The sequence below is a fragment of the Aethalodelphis obliquidens genome, unplaced genomic scaffold (genome assembly GCF_003676395.1).
Source record: "Aethalodelphis obliquidens isolate GAN/ISIS:26980383/991018 unplaced genomic scaffold, ASM367639v1 scaffold6, whole genome shotgun sequence".
NCBI classification, from domain to species: Eukaryota; Metazoa; Chordata; class Mammalia; order Artiodactyla; family Delphinidae; genus Aethalodelphis; species Aethalodelphis obliquidens.
In genome coordinates this window covers 1212428-1226381 of record NW_020837950.1, presented here as the reverse complement: position 1 = coordinate 1226381, position 13954 = coordinate 1212428, and the positions used below count along the sequence as shown (strand labels likewise).

Here is a 13954-nt window from a genome sequence, read left to right as displayed (position 1 = left end):
ACAAACCACAGGAACCGGTCCAATCACAGCTATGAGTAATACAGGAGGTGAGTACCTCAGGCATTCCTAGCCAATAGCATCACTACTGATAGGCTGGGACTGACACAACAAAGTAATTACTGAAAAGGAAGGACTTACTTCTGCCATTTAGCTATTTTCTGTATTTCTATATCTTACATGCTTTTTGTTCTTCAATTCTTCCATCATTGCTTCTTTTTGTATTTTTGTATTGTGGTATACCATTTTGATTTCCTCTTTCCTTTTCTGTATGCTTTTAGTTATTTCTTAGTGATTACCTTAAGGATTAAAATTAATATCTTACGATAACCTACTGTGAATAATGCCAACGTAGCTTCAATAGCATACAAACACTCTGCTCTTATACATCTTCATCCCTCCCTCTTTATCTCATTATTGTTACAGACTACATTGTTATATACTGTGTCCATTAACACTGATTTATAATTATTGTTTTATAAACTTGCCTTTTAAATCATATAGAAAAAAGGGAGTTAAAACCCAAAAATACAGTAATATTGGCTTTTATATTTACCTATACAGTTACCTTTACCTATGATATTTATTCTTCGTATAGTTTTGAGTTACTGTCTAGTGCCCTTTAATTTCAGGCTGAGAGACTCCTTTAGCTAATTTTTAGGGGAATTCTAGTACAGTAAGTCCCCGACATACGAACCTTCAAGTTGCAAACTTTAAAAGATGCGAACGTGCATTTGCATGTCCAATCACATAAGTTAGTTCATGTGTTTTGTGTACATTGTCACAGGCATGCATCCTCTACAAGTGGTTGTACTTTTGGTACTTTACTGTACAGTACTGTATACAGTACAGTAGTACAGTATCTTTATTTCAAGCCCAGGATGTCCAGAAACAAGCGAAAAAGCAGCAGTGATGTAGCTGGTACTGCTAAGAAGTGCCAGCTGTTGTACTATACTACTGTACTTTCCAAGGTTAAGATTAAAAATGTTTTCTTTATTTTTTGTGTTTGTTTTTTATGTTTTGTGTGAAAGGTTTATAAACCTATTACAGTACAGTACTATATAGCCAATTGTATTATTTGGGTACCTAGGCTGCCTTTGTTGGACTTATGAACAAATTAGACTTACGAATGTGCTCTCAGAATGGAACTCGTTCATAAGTAGGAGACTTGCTGTAGTAACAAACTCACTTAGATTTTATCTAGGAATGTCTCAATTTCTCCTTCATCCTTGTAGCATAGTTTTGCCAAATATGGAATTCTTGACCGACAGGTGTTTTTTATTCCTCTTGCAGCCTCTAAGATTTCTGAGGAGAAATTGGCTGATAGTCTTTTTAAGGGATGTGTCTTTGTGTGGGTCTCTGAGTTTATCCTACTTGGAGTTCATTGAGCACCTTGGATTTGTAGATTTATGCCTTTTGTCAAATTTGGGGAGTTTTCAGCCATTATTTCTACAAATATGATTTGTGCCCCTTTCTTTCTCTTTTCCTCTGCTGGGACTCCCATACCATATATTCTAGTTCACCTAGTAGTGCACCACAAGGCCAGTTAGGCTCTGTTCTCTCTTGTTTATTCTCAGACTCAATACTTTCAATCGTCCTATCTTCAAATTTTCTCTATTTTCTGCTGGTTCATATCTGCTTTTGAAGCCCTTTAGTGTATATTTCAATTCAATTATTGTACTTTTTAGTTTCAGAATGTCCTTTTGGTTCCTTTTTATAATTCCAATCTCTTTATTGTTATTCTCATTTTGTTCATATTATGTTCTCCTGTCTTTGCCCATGTCTTCCTTTAGCTCTTTGAGCACCTTTAACTAAGTTGTCTTAAAGTCTTTGTCTAGTAAGTCTGACAGTTTGGCTACCTCAGGTATATTTTGTATTTATTTATTTTGTTCCTTTGTCTGGGCCATACTTTCCTGTTTCTTTTTACACCTGATTTTTTTGTTGTTATTGAAAACTGAATATTTTATTCAATTGGTAACTCTAGAAATCAGATTCTTCTTACAACCCATGTTTTTGTTTTTGTGTTTTTACATTGGGTGTGTCTGTGCCAGGATCAGCCTCAGGTGAAAGCATAAGGTCTTCTCAGGTTTTTTCTGAGCCTTCAACTTTCCCAAGGCTTTCTACATTCCCCCATATATATGGTTGTTTTTGAATGTTAAAAAAAAAGAAACCAGAAGTGGCTCCTTAAAATCTCCTGGAAGCCACTTGAGCCAGTGAGGGTTGACACAATGAATGCCAGTCTCTGGGTCTGTACCTCTGCATTCAGAGCAGCAGTCTGCAATCAGATCACAGAATCCTGATATTTCAGGACAAAGTCTTTATTGCCTAACCTGGCTAGAGCAAGAAACACAGGATGCTGTTGAAACAGCTGCCTGCCATGGGGCTGGGGGGTGAGGGATGGATAGCTGTTACTACACCAGAACTGAAATCAACCAATACTAACTGAAATTTACCAGCCAAGCTTTATGCTGTAAGCTACAAGTGTTCAAATAGACTCCAGAGTTCCAAAGCCATAATTTCAGACCATTTCTGCCAGTACAATTGCTACCTAGGTGGACAGATGGATTCTTGGAGCTTTCTACTTCACCTTTCCTGCTGTCCACTTGGCCAGTCATTTTTGGAAAATCCCTCAAATTTGGGTTTCTATTTAAACTTTCACCCACTCATTTTAGCATCTATCAGCAGATCTTGCCCATGGAGGATTATTACTATGGTGTTTTAATGATGATCTTTCTATTTCCCTCATTCTGTCTACACTTATTAATTGGAATTCGTCAGTGAGGAAGAACTGTTACTTCCTCTAAATTTGTTCATGTACTCATTTACTTATCTATGTCACTATAGGATAAGGACTCAAGGATAATTATTTTATTACTTATTTTATAATTCAATATTATAGTAATTAATTTTGTTGTTCAAGTTGTTCCAACTCTGGCCAATCTGAGATCTTTCAGTATGGCTCCTGTGCCTTGAAAAATGTTTTTAGCACTGCCTTAACTTTCTGATACTACAAAGTGCCCCAGACTCATACTGTTCTTTCTCAACTCACACTGTTGAATAAAGCAATACATTAAGAATCACTGGTTCCGGAGGAGACCTTCAAGATGGCGGAGGAGTAAGACGTGGAGATCACTTTCCTCCTCACAAATACATCAGAAATACATCTACATGTGGAACAACTCCTACAGAACACCTACTGAAAGCTGGCAGAAGACCTCAGACTTCCCAAAAGGCAAGAAATTCCCCACATACCTGGCCACGTGGCTGAAAGGGTCTTGGTGCTCCAGCAGAGTGTCAGGCCTGTGCCTCTGAGGTGAGACAGCCAAGTTCAGGACATTGGTCCACCAGAGACCTCCTGGCTCCACGTAATATCAAATGGCAAAAGCTCTCCCAGAGATCTCCATCTCAACACTAAGACCCAGCTTCACTTAAAGACCAGCAAGCTACAGTGCTGGATACGTTATGCCAAACAACTAGCAAGACAGGAAGACAACCCCATCCATTAGCAGAGAGGCTGCCTAAAATCATGTTAAGGTCACAGACACCACAAACACAACACCGGACATGGTCCTGCCCATCAGAAAGACAAGATCCAGGCTCATCCACCAGAACACAGGCACCAGTCCCCTCCACCAGGAAGACTACCCAACCCACTGAACCAACCTTAGCCACTGGGGACAGACACCAAAAACAATGGGAACTATGAACCATCAGCCTGCGAAAAGGAGACCCCAAACACAGTAAGTTAAGCAAGGTGAGAAGACAGAGAAACACACAGCAGATGAAGGAGCAAGGTTAAAAACCCACTAGACCAAACAAATGAAGAGGAAATAGGCAGTCTACCTGAAAAAGAATTCAGAGTAATGACAGTAAAGATGATCCAAAATCTTGGAAACAGAATGGAGAAATTACATGAAATGTTTAACAAGGAACTAGAAGAATTAAAAAGCAAACAAACAATGATGAATAACACAATAAATGAAATTAAAAATTCTATAGAAGGAATCAATAGCAGAATAAATGAGGCAGAAGAATGGATAAGTAACCAGGAAGATAAAATAGTGGAAAAAACTACCACAGAGCATAATAAAGAAAAAAGAATGAAAAGAAATGAGGACAGTCTCAGAGACCTCTGGGACAACATTAAATGCACCAACATTCGAATTATAGGGGTCCCAGAAGAAGAAGAGAAAAAGAAAGGGACTGAGAAAATATTTGAAGAGATTATAGTTGAAAACTTCCCTAATACGGGAAAGGAAATAATCAAGTCCAGGAAGCACAGAGAGTCCCATACAGGATAAATCCAAGGAGAAACACACCAAGACACATATTAATCAAACTATCAAAAATTAAATACAAGGAAAAATATTAAAAGCAGCAAGGGAAAAACAACAAATAACACAAAAGGGAATCCCCATAAGGTTAACAGCTGATCTTTCAGCAGAAACTCTGTAAGCCAGAAGGGAGTGGCAGGACATATTTAAAGTGATGAAAGAGAAAAACCTACAACCAAGATTACTCTACCCAGAAAGGTTCTCATGCAGATTTGATGGAGAAATTAAAACCTTTACAGATAAGCAAAACCTAAGAGAATTCAGCATCACCAAACCAGCTTTACAACAAATTCTAAAGGAACTTCTATAGGCATGAAACACAAGAGAGGGAAAAGACCTACAATAACAAACCCAAAACAATTAAGAAAATGGTAATAGGAACATACATATCGATAATTACCTTAAACATGAATGGATTAAATGCTCCAACCAAAAGACACAGGCTCACTGAATGGAAACAAAAACAAGACCTGTATATATGGTGTCTACAAGAGACCCACTTCAGACCTAGGGACACATACAGACTAAAAGTGAGGGGATGGAAAAAGATATTCCACACAAATGGAATTCAAAAGAAAGCTGGAGTAGCAATTCTTGTATCAGACAAAATAGACGTTAACATAAAGACTATTACAAGAGACAAAGACGGACACTACACGATGGATCAAGATATCAATCCAAGAAGAAGATACAACAATTGTACATATTTATGCACCCAACATAGGAGCACCTCAACACATAAGGCAAATGCTAACAGCCATAAAAAGGGGAAATCAACAGTAACTCAATCATAGTAGGGGACTTTAACACCCCACTTTCACCAATGGACAGATCATCCAAAATGAAAATGAATAAGGAAACACAAGCTTTAAATGATACATTAAACAAGATGGACTTAATTGATATTTATAGGATATTCCATCCAAAAACAACAGAATACACTTTCTTTTCAAGTGCTCGTGGAATATTCTCCAGGACAGATCATATCTTGGGTCACAAATCAAGCCTTGGTAAATTTAAGAAAATTGAAATCATATCAAGTATCTTTTCTGACCACAACTCTATGAGACTAGGTATCAATTACAGGAAAAAATCTGTCAAAAGTACAAATACATGGAGGCTAAACAATACACTACTTAATAACCAAGAGATCACTGAAGAAATCAAAAAATACCTACAAACATATGACAATGAAAACATGATGAACCAAAACCTATGGGATGCAGCAAAAGCAGTTCTAAGAGGGAAGTTTATAGCAATACAAACCTACCTCAAGAAACAAGAAACATCTCAAATAAACAACTTAACCTTACACCTAGAGCAATTAGAGAAAAAAAACCAAAAAAACCCCAAAGTTAGCAGAAGGAAAGAAATCATAAAGATGAAATCAGAAATAAATGAAAAAAACTGAAGGAAACAATAGCAAAGATCAATAAAACTAAAAGCTGGTTCTTTGAAAAGATAAACAAAATTGATAAACCATTAGCAAGACTCATCAAGAAAAAAAGGGAGAAGACTCAAATCAATAGAATTAGAAATGAAAAAGGAGAAGTAACAACTGACACTGCAGAAATACAAAGGACCATGAGTGATTACTACAAGCAACTCTCTGCCAATAAAATGGACAACCTGGAAGAAATGCACAAATTCTTAGAAAAGCACAACCTTCCAAGACTGAATCAGGAAGAAATAGAAAATATAAGCAGACCAATCACAAGAACTGAAATTGAGACTGTGATTAAAAATCTTCCAACAAACAAAAGCCCAGGATCAGATGGCTTCACAGGTTTATTCTATCAAACATTTAGAGAAGAGCTAACACCAAACCTTCTCAAACTCTTCCAAAATACAGCAGGGGGAGGAACACTCCCAAACTCATTCTACGAGGCCACCATCACCCTGATACCAAAACCAGACAAAGATGTCACAAAGAAAGAAAACTACTGGTCAATATCACTGATGAACATAGATGCAAAAATCCTCAACAAAATACTAGCAAACAGAATCCAACAGCACATTAAAAGGATCATACACCATTACCAAGTGGGGTTTACGCAGGAATGCAAGGATTTTTCAATATATGCAAATCAATCAATGTGACAAACCATAATAACAAACTGAAGGAGAAAAACCATATGATCATCTCAAGAGATGCAGACAAAGCTTTTGACAAAATTCAATAACCATTTATGATAAAAACCCTCCAGAAAGTAGGCATAGAGGAAAAACTTACCTCAACACAATGAAGGCCATATATGACAAACCCACAGCCAACATCATTCTCAGTGGTGAAAACTGAAAACTTTTCCACTAAGATCAGGAACAGGATACGGTTGTCCACTCTCACCACTATTATTCAACATAGTTTTGGAAGTTTTAGCCACAGCAATCAGAGAAGAAAAAGAAATAAAAGGAATCCAAGTCAGAGAAGAAGAAGTAAAGCTGTCACTGTTTGCAGATGACATGATACTATACAGTGAGAATCCTAAAGATGCTACCAGAAAACTACTACAGATAATCAATGAATTTGGTAAAGTAGTAGCATACAAAACGATTGCACAGAAATCTCCTGTATTCCTATATACTAATGATGAAAAATCTGAAAGAGAAGTTTAGGAAACACTCCCATTTACCATTGCAACAAAATAGCTAGGCTAAGGAGACAAAAGACCTGTATGCAGAAAACTATAAGACACTGATGAAAGAAATTAAAGATGATACCAACAGATGGAGAGATATACCTTGTTCTTGGATTGGAAGAATCAACACTGTGAAAATGACTATACTACCCAAAGCAATCTACAGATTCAATGCAATCCCTATCAAACTACCAATGGCATTTTTCACAGTACTAGAACAAAAAATTTTACAGTTTATATGGAAACACAAAAGACCCCAAATAGCCAAGAAATCTTGAGAAAGAAAGACGGAGCTGGAGGAATCAGGCTCCCAGACTTCAGACTATACTACAAACCTACAGTAATCGAGACAGTATGGTACTGGCACAAAACAGAAAGATAGATCAATGGAACAGGATAGAAAGCCCAGAGACAAACGCATGCACATATGGTCACCTTATCTGTGATAAAGGAGGCAAGAATATATAATGGAGAAAAGACAGTCTCTTCAATAAGTGGTGCTGGGAAAACTGGAGAACTACATGTAAAAGAATGAAATTAGAACATTCCCTAACACCATACACAAAAATAAACTCAAAATGGATTAAAGACCTAAATGTAAGGCCAGACACTATCAAACTCTTAAAGGAAAACATAGAACACTCTATGACATAAATCACAGCAAGATCCTTTTTGACCCACCTCCTAGAGAAATGGAAATAACAAAAATAAACAAATGGCACCTAATAAAACTTCAAAGTTTTTGCACAGCAAAGGAAACCATAAACAAGACCAAAAGACAACCCACAGAATGGGAGAAAATATTTGCAAATGAAGCAACTGTCAAAGGATTAATCTCCAAAATTTACAAGCAGCTCATGCAGCTGAATATCAAAAAAACAAACAATCTAATCCAAAAATGGCAGAAGACCTAAATAGACATTTCTCCAAAGAAGATATATAGATTGCCAACAAACACATGAAAGGATGCTTAACATCACTAATCATTAGAGAAATGCAAATAAAAACTACAATGAGGTATCACCTCACACCAGTCAAAATGGCCATCATCAAAAAATCTACAAACAATAAATGCTGGAGAGGGTGTGGAGAAAAGGGAACCCTCTTGCACTGCTGGTGGGAATGTAAATGGATATAGCCACTATGGAGAACAGTATGGAGGTTCCTTAGAAAACTAAAAACAGAACTAAAGGAACTAAGATTCCTTTTCTAAGAAACTAAGGTTCCTTAGAAAACTAAAAACTACCATACGACCCAGCAATCCCACTACTGGGCATATACCGTGAGCAAACCATAATTCAGAAAGAGTCATGTATCACAATGTTCATTGCAGCACTATTTACAATAGCCAGGATATGGAAGCAACCTAAGTGTCCAATGACAGATGAATGGATAAAGAAGATATGGCACATATATACAATGGAATATTACTCGGCCATAAAAAGAAATGAAATTGAGTTATTTGTAGTTAAGGTGGATGGACCTAGAGTCTGTTATACAAAGTGAAGTAAGTCATAAACAGGAAAACAAATACCATATGCTAACACATATATATGAAATCTAAAAAATAAAAAAGGTTCTGAAGAACCTAGGGGCAGGACAGGAATAAAGACGCAGACGTAGAGAATGAACTTGAGGACACAGGGAGGGGGAAGGGTAAGCTGGGACAAAGTGAGAGACTGGCATGGACTTATATATACTACCAAATGTAAAATAGACAGCTAGTGGGAAGCAGCAGCATAGTACAGGGAGATCAGCTTGGTGCTTTGTGACCACCTAGAGGGGTGGGATAGGGAGGGTGGGAGGGAGATGCAAGAGGAAGGGGATATGGGGATATATGTATATGTATAGCTGATTCACTTTGTTATAAAGCAGAAAGGAACACACCATTGTAAAGCAATTATACTGCAATAAAGATCTTTAAAAAAAAAAGAATCACTGGTTCCTTTTATTGGAAAATAGTATTGTGAATCAAGAGCTGAATTCTAGGTGTGTTCATTGCTACCAGAGTATTGCTGCTTCTAACACAATTCACTGATTTTTTTTCGTGTGAAAACAACCTTGTATTCCTGGGACCAATCCCACTTGATTGGAATGTATTCTTCTTCTTTTAAATTGCTGGACTTAATTTGCTAATATTTTGTCAAAATTTTTCGTACCTATATTTATAGGAGATATTTTTCTGTAGCATTCTGTTTTTGCAATTTCTTTGTCAAGTATTTGTATCAGGATAAGTTGGGAAACCGAGGCACCTGTTCTAATTTCTGAAAGAATTTGTTTATGACTGGTAATTATTCATTAAATGACAGAAACCCCTGACAAACATCAGGCTAGAAGGAAAACCATGGCCCTCTTTTTATTGGCCTTCTATTGATATTTTCCACTTTATTCACATGTAACTTGATGAAGTTCTACTGTATATTACTGAATAGTTTTTTATTTAAGCAAAGGCAAAAAAGGTCAAAAAAATCCATCTTATATAAGGTGAGTTAATTTTAAAATGTTAAAAGTTAGTTTTGTTCTTTGTAAAATACAGTCTGTAGACAAAAAAGGACTTTTTCCTTAGTTTCATTCTTACAATACTTCATTCAAAAACTCATAAATTATCCAAATGAATCACTGTACCTATATATTTCAATAGCTCTCATATCTTCATCATCAAATTCATCTTCAGCTTCCTTCAACTGTGCAAGAGTCATCTTTTCGTATGGTTTAACTAAAACAAAATAAGTTGTAGATAACTGAGTTATTTAAAAGCCAATTTTACTTTAGAGTCACATGTCTAGAAAAAACAATATATTAGATAAATGGAGATCAAGAATATCTTTAATGTTGCAGTTTCTCCAGCATATAAACTATATTGTGGCTGACTGCTTCAGGTTTGTTTAAAGTGCTATTACTCCCTCAGAGTTCACAGAACTACCAGGCTGCATTTAAAAGCAGATGTGAAAATCAATTAGACCTCATAAATTTAGACTTCCTCAAGTACCTGGAAACTTTAACAAATAATACATTTTATATAGAATGATCAAAACAGAAAGTAATCACAAGGTAGAGAAATATGATAGAGGGGAAAAAAGCTCACTAGATTAGATACCAGGGCATTTCAGCTCTGATATTAACTAGCATGTAACTTTCAACACATGAATTAGAAATTTTAGGGGTCAGCATCCTAATTTCAAAAGTATGGGTGGGATTTAAATTATTTCTAATGTCATCTCTCCCTCTAAATTCATGAAATACATGATCACTGTCATAACTGTATTATTCCCTTCACCCAGCCCACCAAATGCACAACTATACCCATTGCTTCTTTCTGTAAACGTAAAACCATTTCTTCAATTTCATCTTTTGGCTCTTCTTTTGGAGGAAGAATGCCAAAATCTCTTAAAATGTCATTCCATTCTGTATCTTCATTTGGATCCTATATAAAAAAAATAAAAAATCTATTAGCACAGTTGTGCATTTTAATATCTGTAAAATTGATTTCCAACCATGTAATTGTTCATGAACTCTACAGGTAAGCTAGAAAATTAGTTTCAAAGAATAGAACAAAATGGCCTACTTTTTTCCCATTTCCCATTTCCGTAATGCAACTACATACTTTGATAAAAAGAATACATCCTCTACCCTCAAAGTTACACTGAGATGTTTAATAAAAAATAAATCTGAAAAACATATATCAAATGTTAATGAAGAAACTTGTAAGTCACGTTAAATTCTCTGAAGACTATAATAGGCAAAACCAATTCACATCATGCAAAATACTGTTTTCTTTTTCTACATAAGCATTGAAGACCTCAAGGTGGACTTGCTTCTCTTCAGCTATATAGCTTCATGGAATTCTTACTCCCAAGTTAAATCTTAGAAGAGGTTAGGAATCGTTTCATAGTTCAATTATTGTCTAACCATAATTTCTTTCTTTGAAACTTAATCTTGTTTTCCATGTTACTTAGGCTTTGGTGTTTTATTTGCTGCTCTTCCTGAAATTGTCTGTCATATATCAACTATATTGTCTTTCTAGTCTGCTGTCCCTTTTCTCTGAGGTTTTCAGAGAAAAGGAGAACTTAATTATATACATGAGTAAATACTGCTGCAAAGTAAAGGATAGCCTTGAATGAGCTCCACCTCAGGGTATTCACATCCTGCATAATACCCTCTATTTATGGGTGGGAACCATGGTATGCTTCTAATCAGTAGAATATGGCAAAGGTAAATGAATATAATTTCTTTGATTTCATTCCATAAGATCATAACTTCCATCTTGCCAGCATTCTCTCACACTTGCTGGCTTTGATAAAGCAAGCTGCCATACTGTGAGGTCCCCCATGGAGAACTATGTGACAAGGAAAATGTAGTCAACAATCAGCTAGACACTGAGATCCTCAGTCAAATAGCTCCAAAAGAACTGAATTCTGCCAACTACCATGTAAATAAACTTAAAAGGGGATCCTTCAGATGTACTCTGTTGTACCTTCAGATTCAACCCCAGCTCTAGCTGACACTTTCATTGCAACCTTGTTGGAGACTCTGAAGCAGATGGCCCAGCTAAGCAATGCCTGGATCCTTGACCCATAAAAACTCTGAGATAATAAATGTGTTATTTTAAGTCACCAAGTTTGTGGTGATTTGTTATGCAACAATGGATAACTAATACAAGCATCATCTTATTTCTCCTCTTCACCCTATTCTTTGGGCAAAGTTTTGGTTTTTTATTCACACTGGTCTTTTACTGGTCTCTCTATCCACAAAATCTTCTCATCTCCATTCTTTCTATATGTCTTAAAACAATTAAGTCACCATCAGCAGGAGTTCTGCACTTGGTAATGGCAGACTAGATAATTTGGATCAAGCCTCTTACTGAGAACAGCTAGTAAAACTGGACAAAATAGATGAGAATTAATTTGAAGGCACTGAAGAATCAACAAAGCAGTGAAGAGAATTATGGTAAGAAAATCCTGGATGAGAAGTAGACCCAGAGAAAGAAGCTCTATGTTTGGGTCCATTCCCCTTCAATCAACTACCAATTCTGAAAGAGGCCAAGAGGCTGGGAAATTGAATAAAGGTGCAAAGATTCGAGCATAGTGACCAAAGACAGAAATCAATAAGAAAATGATAACTAGGAGATCATCATATATTTGGAATTTAAAAAAAATTCTAAATGACCAAAGGGTCAAAGAAGAAATCACAATGGAAATTTAAAAGCATTAGGAATTGAATGATCATAAAGCCACGTATCAAAAATATGTGGGTTGCAACGAGAGCAGTTTATGAAAGGAATTTTATACCCTGAATTTAACATATTAGAAAATGGAAAAGGCTTACAAATTAATATATAAGCATCCAACCTAAAAAGCATCCAACCTAAAAAGCTGGGAAAGAACATCAAAATAAACCAAAGGTAGAAGGAAGGAAATAATAAAGATGAAAACAGAAATTAATGAAATAAGAATTGAATATATAATAGAGTGGGTTAACAAGGCCAAAAATTGGGTCTTAGAAGAAGACTAACAAAATAAACACTTGCCAACACTGATAAAGAAAAAAAGTGAGAAGACATCACCAGTATTAAAAATGAAAAAGGGGAACTCCTGACAGATAATACAAATATTTAAAAAGAGAAGCCTCTCTATTGTGTTTTGCTCATATTTTTTTCTACTTTAAGGTGGAAGCTTAGATCAAACTATAAACCTTTTTTTTTCTTTTCAAGCACACACAGAATTTTATTTTTAGAGTCTTTTTTTTAATTAAAAAAATTTTTAACATCTTTATTGGAGTTCTTTTCTAATTATAACTACTTAAAGCTACAAATATTCCTTTAACAAATTATTTAGCTGCATCCTACAAGTTTTGGTATGCTGTATTTTTATTATTATTCAGTTAAAAATATTTCTAATCTTATGATTTTTTTGCTGACATTTTTATTTGGAAGGATACTGCTTAATTTTCAAATATTTTGGACTTTTCTAGGTATCTTATCAATAATTTCTAAGTTACTTCTGCATGGTCGGAAAACATACTTTAAGGTTTTGATTTTTTGAAATACATTTACTTGTTTTATGACCCAGCATATGGCATATCCTAGTGAATGTTCTACATAGTGTGAAAAGAATGTGTATTTTGCCACTGATGGGCTTTTTTCTCCACAAATCAATAGATTGTTGACAGATTTGTTCAGATCTTCTACTCTGTGATTTCTGTATCTAGTTGTTCTATCAATTACTAGGAGGAGGGGTGTTAAAATCTCTAGTTATGATTGTGGATTTGTCTACTTCTCCATCAGTTTTTGCTTTATGTGTTTGAAGCTTGATTATGCAAATCCTCAGCTATATTTATGATATTTTCCTGATGAATTTCTCCTATCATTATAAAATGTTCCTTTTTATTTCTAGTAGTAATCCTCATCTTGATGTCTATTTTGTTTGTTACTAATATAGTTTATACCCCTTATTCCTAAGTACTGTTTAAATAACATGTCTTTTTCAATCCTTTTACTTTAACCCATCTGTTTCTTTGTATTTAAAGTGTGACTCTTTTAGCAATATGTAGCTATGTATTGCTTTTTAAACTATTCTGATAATCTCTACTTTTTAATTTAAGTGTTTACTCCATTTACACTTACTATAATTGTCTTTTTAATTTTTATTGGAGTATAGTTGCTTTACAGTTTTGTGTTAGTTTCTGCTGTACAGCAAATTAATATAATTGTTAATATTAGATGTAGAGCTACTATTTTCCTGTTTTTAATTAGTATTGTTTGCTTTATTGTTCCTCTGTTCCTTTTTTGCCTTCTTCCGGTTAATTAAATATTTTCTAGAATTATGTTCTTTGCAACTGGCCTTTTAGGTATACATCTTTGCATTATTGCTTTAATAATTGTTCTAGAAATTATAATGGTATCTTTAACATATTACAGTTAATATTGTAGTATTTTACATAAAATATGGGAACCTCACTTAGTTCCATTTACCACTATCCCATCCT

General features: G+C 35.2%; 1 protein-coding gene across 1 annotated transcript in view; it reads right to left on the bottom strand.

Moving 5' to 3' along the window:
- Window positions 1-13954, bottom strand: part of PDCL2 (phosducin like 2) — a 46458-nt gene that overhangs the window by 20733 nt on the left and 11771 nt on the right. The window contains exons 2-3 of the mRNA XM_027102891.1: window positions 10274-10394; window positions 9596-9686 (exon numbers count right to left, since the gene is read on the bottom strand). Of these exons, the coding sequence (XP_026958692.1) occupies window positions 9596-9686; window positions 10274-10394 (212 nt within the window). The remainder of the gene's footprint in view (window positions 1-9595; window positions 9687-10273; window positions 10395-13954) is intronic.